General features: G+C 34.7%; 1 protein-coding gene across 1 annotated transcript in view; it reads left to right on the top strand.

The window, feature by feature from the left end:
- LOC145259836 (TRAF3-interacting protein 1-like) overlaps positions 1–26630 on the top strand; it is a 217903-nt gene that overhangs the window by 121033 nt on the left and 70240 nt on the right. Inside the window, exon 9 of the mRNA XM_080117663.1 lies at positions 22228–22321. Within this exon, the coding sequence (XP_079973789.1) occupies positions 22228–22321 (94 nt within the window). The remainder of the gene's footprint in view (positions 1–22227; positions 22322–26630) is intronic.

Raw genomic sequence — 26630 nt, 5'->3', positions numbered from 1 at the left:
ACTATTTGTTAAATACTATTGCTGTTTTCATTTAATGTTAATATTTTAAGCATCATGGACTTTTCTCGCTCCTAGGTGTTAATATTGTTGTCACTAGAATAAAAATCACAGATGATCGATCTTCGGCCTACTGCTGGTTAAAAACCCGGTGAGAAATGCAGATTACGCCTAGTCGTTATCATGCCACGGTTATCGGAAGAAAGGCGACACCAAGCAATCGGACATTTTACTACCGGAGCATCAATTTCATAATTTTAAGGGGGCCCCTAAGGTAAAGCCTGAAATATAAAGGGGTCCGCAAGTAAAGAAATTTGAAAAACCCTGACTAAACCAATCAACATCTGAAAAAGGAAACGAACACAAATACGTTCAGATGAATAACTCCACATCTCCATCGGCCAATAAATTCATGTTTCAACATGGGATCAAGAAAATAAAGTTTGTAGGGTTAGTAGACACACACAAATAAAGTGTTTGTAGAATTAGTTCCTGTTCGCAGCGCCATGTTCAAGATATATCATCAAAGCGAGTTAACATCTGAAAAAGGAAATGAATACGAATACGTTCAAATGAATAACGCCGCACTATTAATTATTACCGTCCATTTACGAACATTTACGTGATTTTCTTAAGGAAATTATGTTGATTAATAAAGTCGAATTTTGCCCAATAATTGTTTGATTAGTTGAGCCTGGAACTTATTAGAAATGTGTTATATGTGATCCGCTATTTACAGAGGAATATAAGCCTTGATAAGTGGTGATGCCTTTGTAAAAAAAAAAAAAGGAGGTAATAGTAAAGAAGTGGATCTCGAATTTACTTTCAGCAGCTTTGTATCAAGTTGACAAGAAAGTTCTTGCGGTTTTTAACTTTTAAATTCAGATGAACATATCTCGGCTCAAACAAAAAATTTATTGATTGAAATGAGAATCAACATACTTTTACCAATGCAAAACAAGTGCATTTATGCCAGTGACGTAAAAATCTTGCGTTCTGATACCGCTGAAGTCGCTGAAGGCATTTTTGATATCACTTGGGTTTTTGAAGCATTTCTAACGCAGAAAGTTGTTGAGATGCGTGAAAAAGTGGTAGTCGATAGGTGAGAGGTCTGAAGAGTATGGCGGATGAGGCAGAGCTTTGTAGCCGAATTCATTCAACTTCTGCAGGGTCGGTTTAGCAACGTGTGCTTGGGCATTATAGTGGAGAAGAAGTGGGCCTTTTTTGTTGGTGGGTGTTGTTGTTGAAGTTTCCGATACATTTCATCCATTTGTTGACAGTACTTCTTTGCCGTAATGGTTTTGCCTGCATTCAAAAAATTGTAATAGATGAGACCGTTCACAGACTACCAAACCGTCAGCATGATCTTCTTTTGATGTTGTCCACCACTGAACTGAGCGTTGCCGGTTGTCGTAAAGAACCCACTTTACATCACAAGTCACAGCCTGGTCGAGGAACAGGTCGTCCTTGTTGCATAAAAAAAGGAAGATAACATTTCATAACAGCATTTCTTTTGGTTGTCATTCAGTCCATGAGGTATCCAGTGGCTGGTTACTTTTAATGCATCTAAAACCAAGCTTCTATCTTTACATCATCAACGTTCTGATCCCCATCTGGCATCAATTAAAATGAATGGCTCTCGTCTTGAGCAGGCCTCAGGTTTTGACAAGCTTCTGGGCTTGACCTTTACTCCTGATCTTAAATGGAATACGTTCATCAAATCTGTTGCCAAGGCCGCTGGAAAAATGGTGGGATCCTTCTATCGATCCAGTAGATATCTCACTGCTGATGCAATTCTCTATCTATATAAGAGCCAGATATGTCCAAGGATGGAATACTGTTGCCACATATGGGCAGGAGCTGTTAGAAAAGACTTGTCCTGCCTTGATAGGGTTCAAAATAGACTTCGTGGCCTGGTGGGAGATGTCCTTTTCTCTTCACTGCAACCTCTATCTCACAGAAGAGATGTTGCGAGTTTGTCTCTGCTTTATCGTTATTTTCATGGAAAGTGTTCGAATGAGCTTCAATCTATGGTCCCCCCTCGTCAAACTTTCACAAGAAACACTAGACTAGCTGAAAGCATTATCAATAATTTTCCCCACTCTTTATCTGTGCCTAAACCTAAACATAGATTCCATGATCAAAGCTTCTTTCTTAGAATTCCACACCTATGGAATTGTCTTCCATTTTCCTGCTTTCCAGCTGTCTATAATATGGTTGTCCTCAAGTCCAACGTGAAAGTTTCTGATGAGCCGTTCCACTTAAGTTAACAAATTTACCAAACTTCTATTACTATCGATTACTATATTTTCCTTTTGACTACTCTACACTCTTAAACCCTTATCCTTGAGTGGCCTATCGGCCTTGATAAGTGGTGACGCCTATGTAAAAAAAAAAAAAAAAATTACTAAGATTTTTTTGTTTTTCCAATCCTTCTTAAGTGGTTGGAAATCGTCGTATACATTACGTCTAATTCAGAAGCAAGTTCTCTAACAGTTGTGCGGGGATTGGCTTCGACTAAGGTTCTTAATTGATCGTTGTCAACATCTGATGGCCGACCACTACACTCATCATCTACGAGACTCTCATAGACGCCACAAAATTTCTTAAACCACCATTATGATATGCCTTCAGTAGTGGTTCCTTGACCAAATGCTTTGTTGATATCGCAAGCTGTTTCAGCAGCTTTTCGGCCTAGCTTGAAATAAGAAAATTGTGCAAATTTGTTTTTTTCTTCCATCTTTTATTCAACGTTCTAAAAAGAAGACCTGATTGTTTTAAAACGATTGTAATTTAAACGATGAGATAGAGCGAAAAACGCTCTTTAACATGATATATAAAGTAAAGGTGTTATAACGAAAACTTATTTGGAAATACATCATTTGAAATGAAAATTTTAAATTCTGCAAGAACTTTCTCTTCAACCTAATATAAACGATAGTTGTCTGTGTGTGCATGTCCAGCTAGAAAAGGACCAACTGGACAGAGGAGAAAGAGGAGGCCAGAAGAGAAATAGGGGAAAATGGGAGTTGGATAGAGAGAAATAGAAGCTGTATGTAATGCATATCCAGGTTTCACCCTAATCCCTCCCTGCAAGAACTCAGCTCTCATTTTATCGTTTGGTCTTCACATTTCATGCTTGATGTTTCTAACAAAATGGTAAGAATTTCTGTTTTCTGGGTCGGAATCTTTCCATCTAACAGTTATCATTGCCTAGTTTTTGACCTTGAAGTTTATTATCATTTTTAGTCCCTGACATCAAGTGGCTTCATGCCTTGTTTGGAGCGATTTCCATGAAAAAAAAAAAAAAGAAAGGAAGAAGATTAAATGAAATGTGGGGGGAAAAAAGTGGTGGTGGTGTGGGGGGGGGCTCCTTATGTCTGCAGATGACATTTTACATCATGACAGCTTTTAATTTTGTGGATGAAGATGAAAGAAAATGAAAACAATAACAAACAAACAAAAAAACTGTATTGTAAACGATTCTTATAGGAAATTATTATTTTTCCTCATTTTTTTTTTTTTTTTTTTTTTTTACCTTTTAATACCGAGCTCAAGTTATAATGACATTTTTAGATTAGCAAATGAACATCTTGTTTGAGATTTATATTTTATTTTTAGTCCAGTCGAGTCTGCTTAATAATTGCCACAGAGTTAAACAACAACAACAACAACAACAACAAAACTTTAACATTGAAACAGATTTAAAAGGAAAAAATAAAGCTCTATCGGTAAAATTATGAGACTACTTCACGTGTGTCTGTGTTTCTTATGTAAACGTGCCTTTCATAATTATTTCTGTTATTACTAATTGCATGTATTCGCAGTTGTCGGTAGTGAAATCATTTGTAGTTTTTAATTTGTATTTGGTTGTTTGTTTATGAAACTTATGCTGAAAAAGAAATGAATATAGGGTTAAGGGGCGCATCCATACCAAGCAAAATCAGGAGTTCAGTTTATAAACAAATAATAGATATTTATTATTATTTGTTTGTTTACAAATGGTATCCATGTACTAAAGTGGATGGCAGACCTGCACCATTGAGTCTTTTCTTGACCAAACCGAAACATAGTCCATTGGGTGAAGGCCCTAAGGGACCCAATCTACCTACAGTTACTTCGGTAGCTCTCACCAGAACCAACTATCTGTTCTCTGACATTCAGCTCTCATTCCACACTTTGCTCTTTTTCTTCCTCCTTCTCCTCCTCTAGGGTTTATTCACGCTTGCCTGATTCTGGCCTTTTATTGGTGGTTATAGTTCAGTTACTCTCAAAGTTTTACCAGGCAGCTCTTTCTAAGGATGTAACGTTGATTCTGTGGCGTTGCCGTGAGCTGTCCCAAATCCAACAGAGTGTATGCCATTTTCTGAAATGGATTTTTTTCTATTGACTGTGATATGTTGCTGATCCTGTGCAGTTCTAGGAGGTCCACCCTCATAGGCATTGCCTTCTCTAAGAATGGATTAGTTTAATGTTAATCGCTCAAGTTGCCTTCTACTGGAGAATACCTGCAGGGCTACTCAGGCATTCTTTCGCAGGCCAGAGTACTCATCCGCTAGGGTTGTAGCTCTTTAATCCTACTTTCCGACCTTTGTGTCATATTTTCCCATTGTAAAAGGGAGATAAATATTTACTTGCCTTCACCCAACATCCCCATCCCTATCCCAGCTTTCCAAAGGGGGTGGGGCGCTATGGGTTGGTACCAAACTAAATATTCTAATCTATCATTCATTTAAATCCATATTTAAAATAAAGGAATCAATGCCTCTGTTCAGTCTCAAAAGACAAAGCAAACCCCCTGTAGGGACAGCTGCGCGTGTAATTGTGAGGCAAAGGTCGTGCAATCCATAACCACACCCCTCCTGAATAGACACTGTTTGGGTCCAGTGGCAAGGAGAAGTCCAAGACGACTGGAAACAATGCCGAGATAAGCGGAGAGAGCACATACAGCACCTGGAAGTCCCAAATGGTCACCCATTTAGTACTGATCAGGTTCAACGTTGCTTAACTTCGGTGATCCAGCAGGAACCGGTGTGTCAACGTGATTATGCCGTATATTTATATATAAAATAAAGGAATATGGTTCCTTTAACAAAAGAAAGTTTAGGAAATTTCTGTCCTGTAGAACATTCACAAGAACTCGACTGATTACCACAACTGCAAAGAACTTTCCTTTCTTCGTCGGTGTGCTTAAAGCTAAATAGAATTTCCTTAAGCAAAGTTTACTCTCAAGAACTTCCCATATTGGAACACAATACCATGGAATTGCTTTCCTACTGACTACAGCATGGTAGTTTTTAAGTCTAATGTCAACAAATACTTGTTGAGCCGTCCTCTTATATTATCAACTTCTGCCTTTCGACACATTATTTCCAATCCGTTTTATCATATTGTTTATCACCCAACCGACAATCTTGTACATTCTTATCCTCGAATGGCATTTGGTCTCGGTAAGAAATGACTCATTCATATAAAAAAGTAATATAAAGGTTAATTTATAGAAGGCAATACAATGCAGAGGTGTAACAGATGAACACAAGCTGAAACGAATTAAGATATATACAGGTGGAATCAGTTATGCTGATTCTTTTTTTATTTATACAATACTAGCCGGACCTGTGGAAATTCCACAGCATATTCTTTCATATGTAATATATTGATGTTGGCATTTTGTAAATGCTCAGCGTAAATGGAGACACCCTGATATTATTGTAGCTCTTTTGTTAAAACTGAAAAAAATATTTATCTAAGCTAGCAGGGACGCCCAGCGTAGCTCAGTTGTATAATACGCTTAAATATGATATTTTAATTTATGCAGATTTCGTATATAATATTATAGAGTCAATTTTCTATCAGTTCTTATATATCATAAAGTTGTAATTTAAAAAATTTCAAAAATATATCCATATGACTTTGGTGTATCAGCTTGAATTGAAACTGAAATCAAAACTTATGAAATATATATATATATATATATATATATATATATATATATATATATACATACTCATCCACATCCAGCACTGCTTCGCTGTATCACAGCTCATCAGTGCAGCTAGACAGGCAACTACCTCAAGCCAGGATATATATAAAGCTTGAGTTCCTTCAGCTATAATCAAAACCGAAACCAAGAATTCTTGGTAAAATTATTTATAGAAAAAATAGATGATTTGAGTGCCATCAGTTATCATCAAAACCGAAGCTTATGAAGAATTCTTGGTAAAATTATTTCTTACAAAAAAATGGAAGGTCATAACAATTATAAGCATATTACACAAAATACACGATATCCTATTAATATATAGATATATTTATTTAAAAAAAATACTTTTAGCATTGCATTGTGTTCTTATGTCAGTATTCTCTGATAGAAGTTCTATATTGTATGATATTTCGGGGAAAATTTCCTTCATCAGATAAATGACGTATTTTAATTCAGACGTGCATACTGTAAGCATAAGCAGTTCCACAGTAATTAAACTGAAGCTTGATATTAATTTTATTTAGTTTTAAATCTATTATTATTATATAAACTTAATAATGTAAGACCTGTGTAAATATTCTACTTTATTTATTTCATATTTTATTTATTGTTTTTATTATTTATATTATTTATTATATATTTATTTATATTTATTTGTAACTAGCAAGACCTGTGGAAATTCCATAAGGGAGTCATTCATATGTAATATATTGATGTTGGCATTTTGTAGATGTTCAGTGTAAATGGAGATGCTCTGATATTATTGTAGCTCTTTTGTTAAAAGTGCAAAAGTATTTATCTAAACTAGTGCGAGCACCCGGTAAAACCCGGTCATAAAGTATGCTTAAATATAATATTTTAATTCTTGCAGCTTTCATATATATTATTATAGAGTTACTGTTCTATCAATTTTTATATGTTATAAAGTTGCGATTTCAAAAAAAAAAAAAAAAAAAAAAAAAAAAAAATATATATATATATATATATATATATATATATATATATATATATATATTCATATGACTTGAGTGCATTAGCTTGAATCGAAACCAAAATAAAAACTTATGAAAAAAAATATATATATATATATATATATATATATATATATATATATATATATATATTCATATGACTTGAGTGCATTAGCTTGAATCGAAACCAAAATAAAAACTTATGAAAAAAAATATGTATATATATATATATATATATATATATATATATATATATATTCATATGACTTGAGTGCATTAGCTTGAATCGAAACCAAAATAAAAACTTATGAAAAAAATATGTATATATATATATATATATATATATATATATATATATATATATATATATATATACAATATTTATTATTACACTATATATACATATTTCAAGGTCGTACCATTGGTTTCGATACACCGAAAACAGTAATAATATACTGTGGAAAATCGGTATAATCTCTTCGGCGACAAAGAAAAATCTGAAACTAATGTAAAATGAACGAACATAGAAGAAACGCTAGACGAGCGTTTAAGACTCAGAATTTCATATTTAAAAAAATATCGTTTTAAAACTGACGTTAATAGATTATTATAGAAGAAAGAAAGGAAGAATGTGTGTGTGTGTGTGTGTGTGTGTGTGTGTGTGTGTGCGTGCGTGCGTGCGTGCATAGCGGGGAAGGGGGTGCGATGGAAAACTCTCTAAAAAATATAAAGGTCCTGTTAAAGCCATATTAATAAATAAAAGTAGGACAATTAACGGTAATAAATAATGAGAAAGGCATGAATATATTAATATGATTTATAAAAATTTTAAAATTATTTAAATTAATTAAATTAATTAAATTAAATAAAATAAGGATAAAGATAAATAAGGTAAATTTAATAAATAAATAAAAAATAAGAACTTTAAAAGAATTTTAAAATTTTTTTTAAAAATATTAATATTTTAATTATGAGAGAATAATAGTGAATGGAGAAATTTAAGATAATTAAAATAATTAAAGGAAATTAATAAATATTAAAAGACTATACAACTATCAGATGCGAAGGTTGTGGGGGGGAAGGGGAATAGTTTCTCTATAAAGGTTATCCTTATTATTGGGGGGGGGTTATATGGTAAAGTTAAAGATATTAGGTGGTGAGAAAGGTTGAGATATGAGTAGGAGAGAGTTGGTTTGGAGATTAGAATGAGAGGTGAATGTGGAATTTAGGTGTCTATACGTGAATAGGGTGTCTTTGTGTAAATAGGGTGTGTGATAGTAAGGAGGTAAGGTGGCGAGGAATGTTGAGGTATGATTAGAAGAGAGATGGTTTGAGGTTTAGAGTGAGAGGTGAAAATTTTAAAATTCTTTTAAAGTTCTTATTTTTTATTTATTTATTAAATTTACCTTATTTATCTTTATCCTTATTTTATTTAATTTAATTAATTTAATTAATTTAAATAATTTTAAAATTTTTATAAATCATATTAATATATTCATGCCTTTCTCATTATTTATTACCGTTAATTGTCCTACTTTTATTTATTAATATGGCTTTAACAGGACCTTTATATTTTTTAGAGAGTTTTCCATCGCACCCCCTTCCCCGCTATGCACGCACGCACGCACGCACACACACACACACACACACACACACACACACACACACACACACACACACACACACATTCTTCCTTTCTTTCTTCTATAATAATCTATTAACGTCAGTTTTAAAACGATATTTTTTTAAATATGAAATTCTGAGTCTTAAACGCTCGTCTAGCGTTTCTTCTATGTTCGTTCATTTTGCATTAGTTTCAGATTTTTCTTTGTCGCCGAAGAGATTATACCGATTTTCCACAGTATATTATTACTGTTTTCGGTGTATCGAAACCAATGGTACGACCTTGAAATATGTATATATAGTGTAATAATAAATATTGTATCTTCAGCTCTCACATCTACGATCGAGCACTTTACTGGATTTTTTTCATCACCCCTAGACACGCTATATATATATATATATATATATATATATATATAACTTGAGTTCCTTCAGCCATAATCGAAATTAAAACCAAAGCTTATGAAGAATTCTTGATAAAATTATTTATAAAAAAAAATAGATGACTTCAGTGCCATCAACTATAATCGAAACCGAAGCCAAAACTTATGAAGAATTCTTGGTAAAATTATTTATGACAAGAAATAGAAGAACATAACAATTAAACAACCCGGATGTAAGTGTGACACACAAAAGAACACACATGCTATCGTATTAATATATAGATTAGATAAATAAACATAATCTAGAAGTGTAAGCCATTTTGAGTTTCAGAACAGTTTCAGATGGTTCGCTGTTACACACAAGTCCTGGGAGGTGACTTGTTTGTAATAGACAGTTCCACAGAACAAAATATTCTTACCGTGTCGAAACCCGGGAAAAGAACATGTGAAATTGCTCCAGAAAAGGTTTAATATTTATGAAGCAATTCTGGTTTCTGATTGGTTTGTAGCAGAACGTGAATTTATTTGATTCGTCAGTTCTTAGCAGCATCCTTTATAAATAGAATCGTCCGACTGTGTGGGATCATACCCCATTAGAATTCCTTTATGATGGGATGTGTCTCCTAGCGGCTTCGGCTGCAGGGAGACAGGGTAGTACACGTCAAGGATTCCTCACTTGACACTCAGCCCAACAGGTGAGGGGCCGGGAACTGGCCCAGCACCTGTTGGACTGAGGTCCACCCTCCCAGGCCTTGCCACCGGGCTTTCCGGTGGGGCAAGTTTATTGCTTGCTGCCTGAGGCGCCCCGACCGGGGAATGCCGACGGGGTTACTCAGGCAATTTTTAAAATTGCAGGAGTGCCCCTTCTTTAGGGGAGCCTGCGGGGTTCCCACTTTCCAGCCTTGTGCCACATTTTGCTGAGGTGGGCAGCAAATAAATATCTACCCCATTAGAATTCAAAATATTGCAACACATAATAAATAAATAAACATAATAAATAAATAAATAAACATAATAAATAAATAAATAAACATAATAAATAAACATATGTTGAATTAATAGCTGTGAATCTGCATAGCTTATTCAACCATTATATATATGTCTTAATTTGCTTCAGATTGTGTCGATCCATTACACCTCTACATTGTACTACTTTATACACGCTAAACAATGCTTCAAGCAAACTACATTAACTCTTACTAAGAAGTAGATGTTTATAAGCGGTAACACTGAATCACGAGTGATTTGACTAAATAAAGTTTAAAAAAAAAGAAAAAGAAAAGATATTGCTTGAAAAATTAAAATATTTAAAAAAATTTTTATTTAGATTTTTTCGCAGTTTAAAAGCCATGATAGCATTTTTCAATTGGGAAGTGAACAGCTTAAGCATTTTAGAGATTGTTTCTGTATTTTTACTCTGCTATGCTCAATAATTGTTGTAGAATTTGTAACAAAAACATTCAGTATTGGCAATAGAAAAAAAAAAAACACGAATTGCAAAAAACAAAACAAAAAACAAACAAACAAACAAAACACTGGAGACTGTTTAATGATGGTGACATTTCTGTGTAGAAATTTTTATTGAATACTACCACTACTACTATTACTATCTATTGCTACCTCCACTGTTATGTCTACTACTACTGCTGCTAACTGAAAAATAAAGCAGATAATTCATATACAGGGTGGAACGATAAAATTGTTGCCCTAGAAAAGACATCATGATTCCATTTCCATTTAATGAAAACCAGTTTTCTTTTTTTGTTGCAGACCATCTACTAGTTGGCCAGTTGTGTATAAATCCCAAGAGCGATAGGAGCTTTCTATCATGTTTAAAAGGGACACAATGTTCAACGAGCGAGATTGGAGATGCGCCGCTGTACAACCCATGCTCTCTACCAATCCAAGTTATGACAACAGGACCATTGCCAGCACCCTCAAAATGCATCGCTGGATTGCCACAAATAACAGGGACATGTCCAGGGTGATGAAAATAAAGTTTCCGGTCACAGTTATGGTCTGTGGTGTGGTTTCGAAGTAGGCTTGAAATTCAACACCAAACTGAACCTGGATGTGCTGAAGAGTGTGGTGATCCCCTGGTGCAATCAGGTGACCACTGGCAGATCGTGGGTGTGGCAGCAGACTCGGCACTGGCCCACAATTATTAAGCATAGCAGAGTAAAAAGTCCAAAGAGACCCAGACTTGGCTTCAGAAAGAGTGCTACGATTTTGTACTCTTCTCTCATTTACCCCCTCTCCCTCCCCGACTTGAACCTGCTGGATTACTTTGTTTGGTCATATGTCGAGTACATCACCAACATGACCTCCCACAACACTAAAACCAGCCCGATCGCTGGTATCTGTTGAGTATTAGCCAAGTTCCTGTTGGCATTTGTGGAAAAGGCATGCTCCCAGTTCCGGACCCCTATCAAGATGGTGATTGAGACTGAAGGTGGCTATATTGAATGGATGTCAACTGTACTACATAATCAAGTTACCTGAATTGATGCTTTTCAATAAAAGTTTTAAAATAAAGTTGTATTGTTGTTTTCTTTAGGACGACACTTTTATCTTTCCATCCTGTATAAATTAATAATTTTCAAATGTCGGTGATCATTATTTTCTGTGTCTACTAACTACTTTTAAGTCACTAGACGTAGGAATTTGAAATTTTGTAAGAATAATCCCTTACATATTTAAAGTACTATAAGGCTTAATAGATTTTTTTTTGTTGTTACTATGTATAGCAGGTGTATGTATGAACAAACAAAAGCATCGGCATTCACTCTAGGAAGCTTGAACTAGCTTCCTACAAGGAGGAAGTTTCTAGTGAATATCATATTTGTAAGTGGTCTGCAGTCGGTCAAGGGTGATGACATTCAGTTTTTGCAGGGAAGTGTGAATGTCTTCTTACATACACCACTTTTTTTTTTTTAATTCAATTTTCACCCCAAACAAGGCACAGTGCGACTTTGAAGTAGGGAGCTACTATCAAGATGTTTGTTCACATTACATTTGAACTTCTGCATGTCAGTGCAGTTGGGAAAGCAGAATCCCGGAAGGGAGTTCCAAAGTCTAGCAGTTCTGCGGAAGAAACTATTGGAGTAAAATACTTTCTTACATCTAGGGATCTCTACTGTGACGGAGTGGGACTTAGCTGCTTGTCGGGTTTGTTGGGGGTAGTCACGTCGAAGGGGTACAAGTGCTTGTAGTTCATTAGAGCATTCATCATTAAAGTACTTGTAGAACAGGCAGAGGGATGTAACATTTTGTAGGTGGGACAGAGGCTGAAGCCTAAATGACAGTTCAGGACCTATCAGGTTGGCGACTCTCTTTTGTACCCTGTCCAGGAATGAGAGACAAGCATTTGGTATTCCCAAATTGTCACCCATCTGCTACTGACTGGACTTAGCATTGCTTAACATCGTTGATCTACTGTGTGTTAATGCTATGCTGTATATCAGAAAGATGGTTTTGCTGCCAAAAATATTCTAAGCATGATAAGTTGTATTTACCAAAAAAATGAAAGCTAATTAAAATTTATTGCGCTTAATAACATGCACCAACGTACCACAAAAGAATAAGACAAGGCAGAATTAAATACCGATTTCATCTTTTATATTTTATAGTGCCTTTAATAAGTTTCCAGACATTTTTGTGCAGGCATTTAAAATTGTTGTAGACTCTTAAAAATCAGGTATGTTATTGCTATACATCGTATGAGAGACTGATCGATTTTTGTGATTTCAAGTTCCAATGAACAGCTATAGCAGGAATTGGAATACACTCTACTAAAGCCTGATTGTCACAGCTGCTGAATTTCAAAAATGCAATCTAGATGCGAGGACACTTTAGAAGAATGATATGCAATAAAATTGTTTAAAACTTGGAAAAAATGCCATACAAACGTATGGAATACTTCAGACTGCTTTTGGACCATCTATATATATATAAAAGCGAAAATGTGTGTATGTATGTATGTATGTTCGCTTTTTGTGTATGTCTGCAAAAGGCTTTTTTCGTTGGCCTTCTCGCTTGGCTCGCTTCTTCTTAAAAATTTTTATATCACGTCTAAATGATAATATCTACGAATTAAGAATAGGGGTCATGCTTGTATTTAATTTGCCCAACTTTCACATGCTATTTTTTCCAGATATTTCGATCGCCGCATGTTTCTTTTGCTTTTCAGTATAAAACAAGTGAAAACTGGCTTGCAGCCGTGTCATGTTTCAAGGTCAAACATCACGCGACTTAAGTTTCTTGCACCTGTCAATTTCATTTTATAAACGTTAAATTAGGACGCTTTTTATTTCTCTTTTCTCGTGGCTGAGATGGTTAGGTCCCAGGGTTTTTTTCCATTTCGTTTCCACCTCCACGTCAAAGGTTCGGGGTTCAAACCTACTTTCCTACTAAAACTTTTTTTTTCTTTCACACGTCCAAACACCCGGCCAATATTTTTTTTAAAAACAGGGTTGTTTTGATCACACCCCCCACCCCCAACACACACACCTACAAACACCCGGGCCACACCAGGTACCCCTCACTAGTCTGTAATATAAAAGTGAAAATGTATGTTTGTGTGTGCACATTTTTTGTATGTCTGGCAAAGGCTTTGGTGGGAGGCGCTCGGGGGCGGGGTAGCATTTCTTAGAACTTATTGTATACTCCCTAGATTATAATATCTGCGATTTGCAAACAGACATTGTGTCTCTCTTTTATTTGAGCAACTTTTATTTTATAAAATTCCCTATTCTGTTTTCTCGCGTGTTTGTTCATGTTTTATGTATAAATGGAAACTGAAGTAGTTGTGTTCTCGGCCTTTATTTGGACCCTCCCTTTTTTATGGGGGAGCTAGTTTTCCCCAACATCTTAGGGAAACAAGCTTAACTGGCTGGCAGCCAAAGTTAAGTGCATGATGTTTATGCACCTGTGTCAACTCATTCACTTAAATTTTTAATCGTTTAATTTCAACCATTCTCACTTCCACTGCATCGCAGTAAGATATCATGTTTTGTTTTACTTTCTTTTCCGCCTTCACCTTAAGGCTTAGGGTTTGAGCCTACCTGCCTTCTAACACCTTTTTTTTCTCTACACACACACACTGACAAACACCTGGGCAATGGCAAGCACCCTCGCTAGTCTATTATATAAATCTGACCTGTCTATTTAAATATGTATGTATGTATGTCTACCTAAAACTTTTGACAGACGCTTTGGAATGTGATGAAACCGGTATCGTTTTAAACCTCAAATTTTTGGACGACAAATGTCGAAAAATTGGCGCAAAATATAAATTCCTTCACTTTATATGGGTCAGTTTTCTACATGGAGTCGACACTTTTTTTTGAGATATTTTTGAAAGTTATCCATTCTTTTTGATTGACTAGCCTTAATTTTGGCGTTCGTCACTTCTGGTTTTGTGATGGTCGCAACAGCATTTTTTTTTCACGTTCTTTTCTTCCTTCGCGGTACGGGTTCGAGCCTGCCTGTCTACTACCACTTTTTTTTTTTGCTCAACACACATCTCTAAGCATCTAGGCAATGCCGGGCACCCAGGCTAGTCTTGTATAAATCGGACATCAGTTTTTAAGTGGCATAATAGATTCAAGGAAGGTAGGGAGTCTTTGTGGGATGATGAGAGGTGTAGGAGGAGTAAGGAAGTTAGAGTTGATTGGCCAAATAAAGAATTTCATGGATAAGGAGCGTCGTGTGTTTATAGAGACAATAAGTGCACAGTTTGATGTCAGTGTGGGAACTGTGAACACAGTTGTTTGTGAGGAACTGAAGATGTGGAAGATTTGCGAAAAGTTTGTCCCATGAAAGATTTGACCAAGATGGGCATCAAGACAGTTCCTCACTCTCCCTATAATCCAGCCCTTGCTCCCTGTGACTTTTGCTTATTTCCTAAGCTCAAGGAAAACCTTAGAGGCTGTTGCTATGAGAAAAGTGAGAAGATTAAAGAGGCTGTGACAAGGCTCATTGACATGCTCACAGAAAAGGACCTCCATAGGGCCTTCCAAAAATTGCTGGAACAATACCACAAGTGCATTGCAGCCAAAGGAGATTATTTCGAATAGGACTAGAGTTTCATTAGGTGTATCAGTATTATTGTAGGAATTTTTGACACCCCTAACACAAAACTGCGAATGAAATAAAAAAAAACTCGTAATTTCTCTTTTAAAAGTGGGTTGTTTATTTTCTTTGTGGATTATACTTCCAAAATAAACTATTAAAGTTGTATACAATGTAATAGAAATATTATATTTTAAAAAACAGTAATGAAATTAATTGAATTTTACGAGTTCAGCATTTTTTAATTTTTAAACTTTAAAAATCTATCAAAATTTTTCTATTGATTCAATTTTTATGATATTTTCAGAGTCATTGTGAAATTTCCAATAAACCGAATATAATATTTTAGACAAACGTTTTTTGTTAAATTCACGCCCCCCCCCATTTTGAAATATCTATTAAAAAGTAAATAATTAATTTACTCACCAAAGTTTTATATATCACAAATTGAAGATGAAAGATCAATAAATAATATATTCAAATTTAAAACAAAAAAAGAAGTGTTTTTTAGAAATTTACCTGTAAAGTCCGAAGTTTAAAACCTTTTTTTTTTTTTTTAAACCACGTTGTTTTTTTTTTTTTTAGTTTCTTTTTTAAATGAAATCTTGGTCCTTGCTCCTTTAATTGAAAAAAAGAAATTAGGGTTTGAATTACATTTTTCGAGTAGTTATAAGCTTGGAAAGACAGGGGGTGGAATTATTCAATATTTTTCACGAAGTTTCTGACACATCTGTGTCATGTGTGTACTATCAATAAAAGTGTCCATATGAAAAAAGTCTGGAAACTTATTGAAGGCACCTCATAAATAGCTTTGTAATAAATTGTCTCTCACCTAACACTGGCCATTGTACTTTTATTCTGTGACGTCAATAGCCCAAGTGACTTTAATGGAACTGCCTTCTATTTATGTAGGTCATGTCCGAATAGATTCATATACGTGATCGCACCGAGGACCCCACTTCAACCCAATGATAAAAAACAATTTAATCATTTACTTTTTGTTCATTAAAAGTGACTTCCAAAATATAACATTGAAGAAGTTTTGAAGTTTTGCTTTGTAGACATTTAACAACACCTGTATGTTTGGTTAGTTTTAATAGTGTAAAGCCTGTTTGTTTGAATTTTATGTCTGCGTGGAACCTTTTTTATGTATTTTTTCCCCTAAAACTTTAATAAAATACTTGTTGCTTTTTTGTTGCTGTCTTTGATTTTGGCACTTTCCTTCCCCACCGCCCGGACAATATTTGATCTTCTGGCCACAATCGTTTTCAATTGCGTCCACTGAAAAAAAGTGTAATTTAATTATTTATTAAATGGTATTTCTGTTCTTTTTGAAGTATCACAGGTTAATGCACTGACCTTGTTCAACTAATATGTGTGTGTATGTGTGAAAGAGAGAGAGAGAGAGAGAGAGAGAGAGAGAGAGAAAGAAAGGGGGAAGTAGGAGGAAGAAGAAGAGGAGGAGGCCATTGTTGGTTTAGTGAGAGGAGGAGGGGAAGGACTTGTTTGCCCACGTTTCAATTGAGTTGGTCAAATGTTTGTTAGAATTTTGCTTGCTTGCTTGCAATGTGGACACTTTTCAAATGCTAATATTGAGTTTGTGGAAACTTTTGTTTTTGGCCGTCTGTAATTCTTCAGCCTTTTTAAAAAAATTTCTCTCTCTCTCTCTCTCTCTCTCTCTCTCTCTCTCTCTCTATATATATATATATATATATATATATATATATATATATATATATATATATATATATATATAGATATAATATAAAGCTGAATGTCTGTGTGTGTGTGTGCGCGTCTGTGCGTCTGGTCACGAATAGGCTCCTATATGGTTGACTATTTTAAAAAACTGATCACATATAATGACAGAAGATGTATTGAGACACAGGAATGGGTATGCTTGATCCGGCAGAACGGTGGTTCATTAAAATTGTGGGGTCTGCATTCGCAAAGTATGGAAATAAAAAATTAAAAAATTAAAAAACGTTTGCAAGAGTTTTTGATATAGATGTATGTAAGAATACTTTGATAAGTATGTTTTAACTTAAATAGGGATGGTATAATACAATTGTGGGGTTTTCGTTCGCGCCTGGCCTCCATAGAATGGAAATAGGCACAAACTTTAATAAAGACTTTTCATATCTATCTGCATAAGTATACTTTGATAATTATGTTTCAGTTTGAAGAAATATGGTATATTAACATTATGGGGTGTTCGTTAATGCCTGACCTCCATAGAATGGAAATATGTCACAAAGTTTAGCAAGGTTTTTTAATATAGATCCATAGAATATTGAGATAAGTGTTTCAGTGTGAACAGGTATGGTATAATAAATTATGGGGTTTATCCATTTTATTTTTACTTTCATCATATTTTGCTTTGGTTTTGATACCCCCAAATTCAAAGCTATCTCTTTACAACCCTTCCTTTTTATAACCTATCATACTTTCATAAATCAGAGTCCATTTTCTGTAGGCTGTTTTTGAACCCAGTCAACGACGGGTACTTTTGCTAGTATATATATATATATATATATATATATATATATATATATATATATATATATATATATATATATACACACGCACACATATATATATTTGAAGGATTTTTTTTCATAAGGGGCGAACGTACTTTAACTTAAAATAAATCACAGAAAAATATTTTTATTATACAAATATGTGGTTTATTCCAAAGATTAATTTTTGGTATTCATAATTTAAATACAATTTCAGGTATATGCCTCTCGCCGCTCACATATATATGGCGTAATCTAGAGGTTAAATTTTCACAAACTCATTAAATTAGGTTGTGCTTTAGCAATTACACATGAAATATTGTCTTTCAAGCGGTCTATTGTGTCTGGTTTATCAGTGTAGACATAGGACTTTACATATTCTTAATGAAAATTAAATGGGGTTAAATCGCATGAGCTAATTAACAGGTTCATTTCGCAAAATTATTCGTTCATCAAATGTTTCTCTCAGTAAACTGACCATATCATTTGCAATTTGCAAATGTTGCTTGGGTGTTAGTCTCTTGATGTTGAATTGCTAATCAAGCTGAGCTGAAAATGACTGATATTTGTCAAATTTGCAATTACAGAAGGCAGTTGTCAATTTAAAGTTTGCCATCTCTAAAAAACAAAAACAAAAAAACCCTCAAAAAACACCCTGTATATATCTTTTTGATGAGAATAAGGGAATAGTATTCTGACAAAATATAAAAAGAAACAGACCGAGTTATGTGTTCATCAACGTTTCGTCTTTATTTCGATGGAAGTCTCGAAACAAAGACGAAACATTGATGAACACATAACTTGGTTTGTTTCTTTTTATTTCTCTATATATCTTTTTGTATTTCTGTCTTTCTCTACCTTTTTCTATCTCTCTTGCTTTTGGTTTCTATAGTTCTTGTTCTCTCTCTCTCTCTCTCTCTCTCTCTCTCTCTCTCTCTCTCTCTCTCTGTAAATGTCTCACTTATTCTTCTGTTCCTGTCTCCAACTCTCTCTTTTCCTGTCAATTTTATGACACTCTTTTTCTATCACTGTTTTGATCTGTCATCTCTCTCTCTCTCTCTCTCTCTCTCTCTCATCTATTTTCCTTTCTGTCCATCCTCTCTTTCTCTCTCCCCTCTTTTTTGCTCTCTTTCTTCCACCATCCCAATCTTTTTCCTTCTATCTGCCCCTCGTTTGCTCTCTCTGTCCCTCTCTCTTTCCTCTCTCTCTTTCCTCCTTTTCCTTTGTCTTTGTCTCTCTCAATTTCTTGTTCTTTCTGACAGTTTTACAACACCCGTTTTGGTTTTTAAAATAGAAGAGTAAGACCAAACAGGAAATAATCAGCGTTTTACAATAGTTGAGTTAAGGATAATCGCTTCTCTTCTCTTATCTATTCCCTATTCATCTATCTATCTATCTATCTATCTATCTATCTATCTATCTATCATCTTCTTCTTCTTCTTTACATAATAAAACAGGCACAGCTTTTCCCCTCTGGAAAAAAACGTTGAAGGTTTGCAACTGCAGATGCCACCTATAAATTCAATATAGCAAGGCTAATAGTCACTATCTGTTGTCGGTTTTGCATACCTTATCGTTCACTGTCTTCTGTTACCAAACATTACTATATTAATTCTAAGGAGAATCACATTCCAAATTATGGCATATTTAATGGTTGGAGCATGATTTTTACCCACTAACTGTTTTCTCCTCATACTACCCTTAATGTAACCGGGAATTCCTCTGCATTAGGAACAGTTTCTGATACGACACCGTCCGTGTTCAGTTTTTCTCTCATACATTTCACTTTAGTGCTTTCTATAACACGATTTGAAATAATGACTTCTCCTTTGTCAAGTTATTGTTACTTGTGATTGGCTGTTATTTGGAATACACAAATGCTGGGAATATACAATTTTCGAACGAATAGACACCACAAGAACAATGTGACGCTGTTTTGTGTCTAGTTACAAAAAAAAGCAAACAAAAAACATTTGACTGCTTCTAAGAATATAAGATTGTTAACAAAAATCACTGTGATCTGCATCTACATTTTTATTATTTCTTTAAAAGCTAATTCCATTAATTTTAATGAGTTTTAGTTGCATCCGTTTGCTTACCTTATTGTCACACTTATAATTGTACTTTTTCATAGTCGCATATCCCCCTCCCCATTTTATGAAAAGGCTTCTGAATATTAACGTTCGTTCTGAGCCAATGATTGTGTGTGTGTTCGTCAATTTGACTTCCGCTGTTTACATTAATTTATCCCTTTTCAGGTTTCAATTTTTTCTTTCTCTTTTTTTATCAGCGGTCAGTTGACAATTTTTCATATAACTATTTATAAGTATTATGCACTGAGTAAAATACAAGACAGGTGTTGTTTGGAAAGCTTCCACACGAGGGCACTGTTAGGCACAATACCATCTTCAAATCAGAAAATTCTAGTCCTCAACACTCTTGATTGGGATAAAAGTTGCTTCAGTCTAGAATGATTTATCCATCAATAACTGACAATATCTTTTAGTGCATGTTATATATAGATATTTATAAGTTTTCTGATGTAATGTCTGTTTTCACTGCTTAAAATACAGAAAAGGTGTAATCTTGAAAGCCTACCCATGAGGGCAGAGTTAAGCACACTTTCATTTTTAATATGAGCAAAATCCAGGCCTCCACCCTAAATAAAGTGCACTCTTGATTGGGAAAAATATTAAAATTGCCCCAGTCTATAAGCATTTCTCTATCACTAACCGAGGATCAAACAGACATGACAGCTTTTTCATGGCAAAATATACAATACTTCAATACTCTTGATTAGAATAAAAATTAAAAACTGTTGCATTTCTCTTTCAATAACCGGACAGATACGACACTTTTTTTTAAGTAATCGACCCAATCACAGCCAGTGGCTTCTGCTAACAGTAACTGCCAGGCAATGCTTGACAATAGAAGCTTATTTCATTTTGGCAATGGCCGCTAGTGCCTGTTATTTTCCAGGGCCAGCAATGACCCTCACTAACAACTGTATTTCATTTTGTTTTTGGTAGGACCTTCCTTTAGTGTATCTGTTCTGTCTTTGTCATACTTCTATCAGGCAACAGCGGTACACGGATCCTGCTAGTGTTAATTAAAACTTACTCATCATTCCAGCTAACCCTACCACACACTCACACACACACACACACACACACACACACACACACACACACACACACACACACACTGCTACATTAAATTACAACGATCGAGTATTCAGGTTTTATGCTTTGGCCACTGCCTCTTCCCTCGTGATTGTCTCGTAATAGCAATAAAAATAGCATAGGAGAAATGAAGTTAAACTCAGTTGCTGCCAGAATTTTATCAAAAGCTACACAACATCTAAGGTCCTATGAAATAGGAGACACTACGACATATGAATACTTCAGAAGCACTTTGTTATATCAACTGAAGAAAATCTAATTCAAAGTTAAAATCCTTGTCTCCTCCTTCAAGAATGAGCCAGCCTTCCAAGAAAAGGGTGAAAAGATCATCCTTATCCCTAACGAAACAGACCTAACGAAAAGAGAACTGTATAAAAACCTGGTACAACAAGTGACTTGTAAAAGGGATTGTCAATGGTCACAATCAGTTCCTTACTAAATTTTATTCATTTTATAAAAGATGCTTCAGAGAAGGCATAAAGCCATATCATATAAAGAGTTATATATATATATATATATCATTTACTTGAAACGCACTCAGTTTGTCTATACCAATCATAATGGATTTAAAAATTATTTTCATAAAGTTTTTTATGATGAAAAATGTTTTTTACATAAATTGTGAAAATGTTAAAAAAAAAATCCAAGCTCAATGAATGCCTCTTTACTGTGTTCCAGAACATATATAGTGTAATATAATAATTTATGAAGTTTCAAATGTCAGCTTTTGTCAGTTGGTCATTTATTGCTTTTTAAAAGTTATCCATGACAATATTGTTCTGTATTGTGATTAACAAGTCTGCAAAATTATGTTATTGCTGCATATTTAGTCACATACACATAGTTTCTATATGTTTATGACAAAGGAGTAAGAATTGCTCTACTTCAAGTCACTAACTAGCCAACAGTACGTGTTAGACCTAGCAAACAGCAATTCTTCCCTTTCTGTTAGAAATATCGCTCATGAAATATGACCATTAAAAGAAATAGAAGTTAGAAGTTTGCCGAAAGTAAACCTAAGGTCCACATTCAGTAAAATCTTTATCTTGTCATGAAACGAAAAGATCATATTCCAAAATTCACATAAATGGATTATTTTTTTTTTTTATATAAAAAAATAATTTTTTTTATGATTTGAAGTGATTAATAGTAAATGACAGCCATTAAAAAGCTGAAAACAAACCAAAAATCTTGGAAGTTCGAATTGAGTTATCTCCATTTGTTTAATTAAGATGATGGAGTAAGACACTCCATCATCACTTCCTCATAAAATTTGATTTAAATAGTTAAAAAAAGAACAAAAAAAAACTACCCGATCAATTTACATGATTTTTAGAATATGATGTTTTTGTTTCCTTGCAAGTATGTACATAATACAGATTTTTCTTTATTATTATTTTTTTAAATATGGGGGACTTCTGGACAAGAACCCATATCTCAGCTGAACATGAATAATTTTCATCATTCTTCCTTCTAACGCTTTCTCTTCTATTACAGAAAATGAAGCATCCCCAGCACCTGCTACCACGCCAGCCTTCGATGAAAGCCCTAAACAACCTGTTGAGGAACCCCCCAGCCAACCACCAAAACCGTAAGCTTTACATGATCATTATTTTCCATGAAGAAGTCTTTAAAAATTAAAACGTTTTTGTGCACTCTTCTCATAAGAAAACGCTTTTGATCCTCCGTTATAAATTTGCAATGATTATCTTGGAGAATTGCAGACCCGTTCCACCTGAGTTTCATACTTATCGACTTAATAAGCTATTTAGTAGTGATGGGACGATTCCAATATTTTTCCCGATTCTGATACAATTAATGATTCCGATTTTTTATAAATCTGTGAATATTAACTATAAAATGGTTATTTTGGCCCGATTACTGTAAAAACACACTTTGAATGCATATATTTTTTTCTCAAACATAAAAACGCACTCATGAAGAGGTGATCTATGGAGTTTAGCTTTATTGATCTTTTAAAATCAATAAATATTTTCTATTTTATTATTACTACCAGCAGTGGGAGATATTTCTTTTTAAGCAAAATCAAATAAAAATGATAATTAAAAGAATCGTTTTTGGCATCGAAGAATAGGCACAAATTTTTCCGATACCAATTCCCATACCCTAAAAAGTTCTGATTTTTTCTGATTCCCAGTTCCGATTAATTGTCCCAGCACTACTATTTAGCAAAGAGGTCAAACAGTTCTTGGAAATTAAGGTATAGAGCACTTACTTCCTCCTAAAAAGATGGAATCGTTCATAAAATTCATAACCCAATATATTTCAGTCTGTTCCTAACTTCTCCAAGATTCAATCAGAAATGTCCAACAGATTTTGTTTTACAGTTCCGAATTTTTGAGATGAGGTATGAATGTTTGCATCATTTGGATTAATCAAACAATTGTTCTCATCTTGAGTGTTATCTGCACAACGTTTTGGTTGGTGTAACCTTCGACCTTCGTCAGGTATAAAAGTTGCCATTTTTTTTGTAGGAAAAAAAAAGAGAGGTTAACTCTGCACTCCAAGGTTTAAAATTTTTGGATCTAGTCGGAAGTAAGTTTACACGAATTATAAAGATAATTAAATTATCAGGAAACCCTAAGAGGTATTATTTCGAAGTTATTATGGTTCAAATTGGCTCTAGATGTGCGGGTCCGGGATATGACCTTAAACTATATCCGATGGTGAGGCCCCAGCTTGCGGGCTTTAGGGAGTGTGGAGCCACCCTTTAATTGCCATTGCTCCAAGGTCCACTCTGACCCGGAGTGGTAGTACTTGTTAGGGTCCCAACTATGGGTTAAATAGAAACCGACTTGAAAAAAACAAATATATTCTATTAAAAAAATTTTTCTTCAAAATCACTGGATTCGGCATTAAATAACCTGAAAAGGGTTGATATGCCATAAAACAAAAACAACCAAACCAATCTAGATGTGCATCTCTGCATTGATCAGTATTGAGCCCTATCTAGTGGTCGTTAGCCAGTTATTCACAAATAAAGGCATATCTTATATTTAGCAATGCTCGAGATTTGCTGGATTAATTTGGTTACCTCATTTGCATACCATGTCACCTCTTTGACCCTGCGATGTTTGACATTCTGATTTAACCTCTCACCTCTTCTGAACATTCTGGAAGGTTTGTGCCACTCTTGCATTATTATGTTGTTCTTGCTTTCTGCCATGTTTTGTTCTGTTTCATGGCCCTCTTGATCTCAGGAATTTTGATATTGGCTGCCCCTTTTTTTTCTAGTACAGTTGTGTTCTGTCCTTTTTGTATAATGAACTTTTCCCTCTCACTCTCTCTCTCTGCCTCCGTCTCCTTATTTCTTTTATACTAAACTTTCTCCTCTCTGACAAACGACATCCTTATTGGAGCTCTAATTTGCCTGCCCATCTATAATATAAATCTCACCTGTCTGTTTAAATGCATGTATGTATGTATGTATGTATGCAGGCTTAAAACTTTTGACAGAGGCACTTTTTTACAGGGAGGGGTCGCTTTTTTTGACGATATTTTCGAAAGTCATCCCCTCTTTTTGATTGTCTAGCCTTAATTTAAACCTTCGCCACTTCCGGTTTGGCGATGGATGCAATGGCAAAGACGTCACGTTTTTTTTCACGTTCTTTTCCTCCTTCACGATACAGGTTCGAGCCTTCCTGCCTACTACCACTTTTTTTATTTTTTGCTCAACACACACCTCCAAACACCTGCGCAACGCCGGGCACCCAGGCTTGTTAATTCTGATGGGCTTTGCTTTCTATCTACATCTGATAATTAAATTATAGATGTATGCCTCTATATTCTGGTTGAACAGTGAAAATGCCTTTTTTTTTAACTTAAGAGTTACCACTTATCAAGGCCCGAAATCCACTTGAGGATAAGGGTTAATGAATGAAAGGTGGTGATTTAGTAATCGTTAATGGTATAAATTGGGTAGAATTTGGGTATTTATGACGATGGCCCAACAAGAACTTGTTTACATTGGATTTGAAGGCTACTATGTTGCATTCAACCGGAAAGCTGGACAACGAAACAGTGTTCCACAGGCAGGCAGTTCTGAGAAAAAACTTTGTTCATGGAATCTACATTTAGATTAAGGAACAGATAGGGAGTGGGAGAAATAGTTTATATTGGTTTAAGCTCATTTTTACAGTTTTGACCATCCTCTCTGCTATGCCATTTAATCAAGGGTGGTATGAGGAAGTTTTGTATAGTAAACACCTTATTTTCCTTAACCATGATACTAAACTTTCTTAGTAAAATTCTGGTACATTGTTTATGACAAAAGTCTTAAGAACCCCATTCCTTGCAAATATTGTTCTCAATATTTGTCTTGCGATAATAGCTATCCTATCTCTCTTCTTTATTACTTCTGACCAACCCGAGAAAAAATCTACTAAGATAAAAAATAAACCAATGTATCTGATATGTACATCATCTGTATGGACTCTTGTCTGTGGCGCTTCCTGTTTGAGCCACGAATGTAATTTGGTTTGTTTAAATGTTTTTAGTTTCATATATTTGGTGCATCTTCTTATGTATTCTTTTAACATCTTTACAATACTCCAGCCGCCAAGCTCGTAGTCTCAGTCTTCTTTGCATTCCAGCAACTTCACAATTAATATTGTTGTGCACACTTTTAATTATGTCCTTCCTTACTTCCGGTACTATTGTCTCTGCATTAGTCATTTGCTTATAATAGATTTTTTTTTTTATCCATTTGTGATATTGACTAGCTTCAATAAGTTTTTTCTCATGTAATAGAAGTCTCCCACTGTTGAGCTATTAGAGGGAGGTATCCCTTTTTTCTTCTTTTTTTTTTTTTTTTTTTACAAAGGAGTCACCACTTATCAAGGCCCGGCAGCCACTCGAGGATAAGGGTTAATGAATGTACAGTAGTCAATGGGACAATATCGTAGTAATCGTTAGTAGTGTAAATTTGGTAAATTGGATTAATTAAGGGGAACGACTCATCAAGAATGTTGGACTTGAAGATGATCAGACTGTAGTCTACTGGAAAGCAGGTCAGCAGAACTGGTGTGTCTATTGATGTGCATGCAGAAATTTAAATGTAATGTTAACAAACATTTCATACATTCCAACCGAGAGCTTTCTTGTGCCTATTCATGTGTCCTTTCAAAGTCGACATTTGCTGGTATATTGTTGATTTTTTTTTTTTTTTTACTCAGGGATAAGGGTTATTGCATGTACAGTACGTTGTATGTTAGTGTTGAGATTTCATAAAGTGTCTACTTAAGGGGGCGGTTCATCAGGAATTTGTTTACGTTGGATTTGAAGGCATCCAAGTTGTAGTCAGGTGGGAAACAAGCAGACGGAACAGTTCTGTATAACTTGGACGGGTGCATTTTATATACGTAACGGGTGTGTTATGTACACGTGTATACATTATATATAGTGGTTCTACCAAATTATGCAGAAGTTACATTGTCGGTGGCAGGTCAAATCTTGTAGACATATAACTTATGTTGTGATGCTGACACAAACGATGACATGCACGTATTGACAATGTGTTGTACATGATGATGAGAGGGAGACGAGTTATTCGATGAATGATGAAGAGAATGTATATCATAGCAGTTTATATAATAGCCCATATGTAGATTTAAGATGTTGGATGATGATGGTGTGTTCAACAGTTGTGGAGAGTACATTTAAAACAATTCATTTTAAATGACAAATAAACACATACCTGATTATTCAAAGACGACATGACACAATAGTTATATTTATATGTAACAACATTTATTCTCTCGTTTCGGCCAGACATCTTTAGAGATTACAACGTTCTGTTTACATTTTGGCTATCTTGGAATAAGCCGCTTCCTAGCGTTATAAGAGAGACTAACTCTTCTCCCGACTTCTAAGTCCCATCT

The sequence above is a fragment of the Euprymna scolopes genome, chromosome 35, assembly GCF_053919585.1.
Source record: "Euprymna scolopes isolate OS-2025 chromosome 35, ASM5391958v1, whole genome shotgun sequence".
NCBI lineage: Eukaryota > Metazoa > Mollusca > Cephalopoda > Sepiida > Sepiolidae > Euprymna > Euprymna scolopes.
Note: the sequence above shows the minus strand (reverse complement) of the source record. Positions and strands in the feature narration are given on the sequence as shown.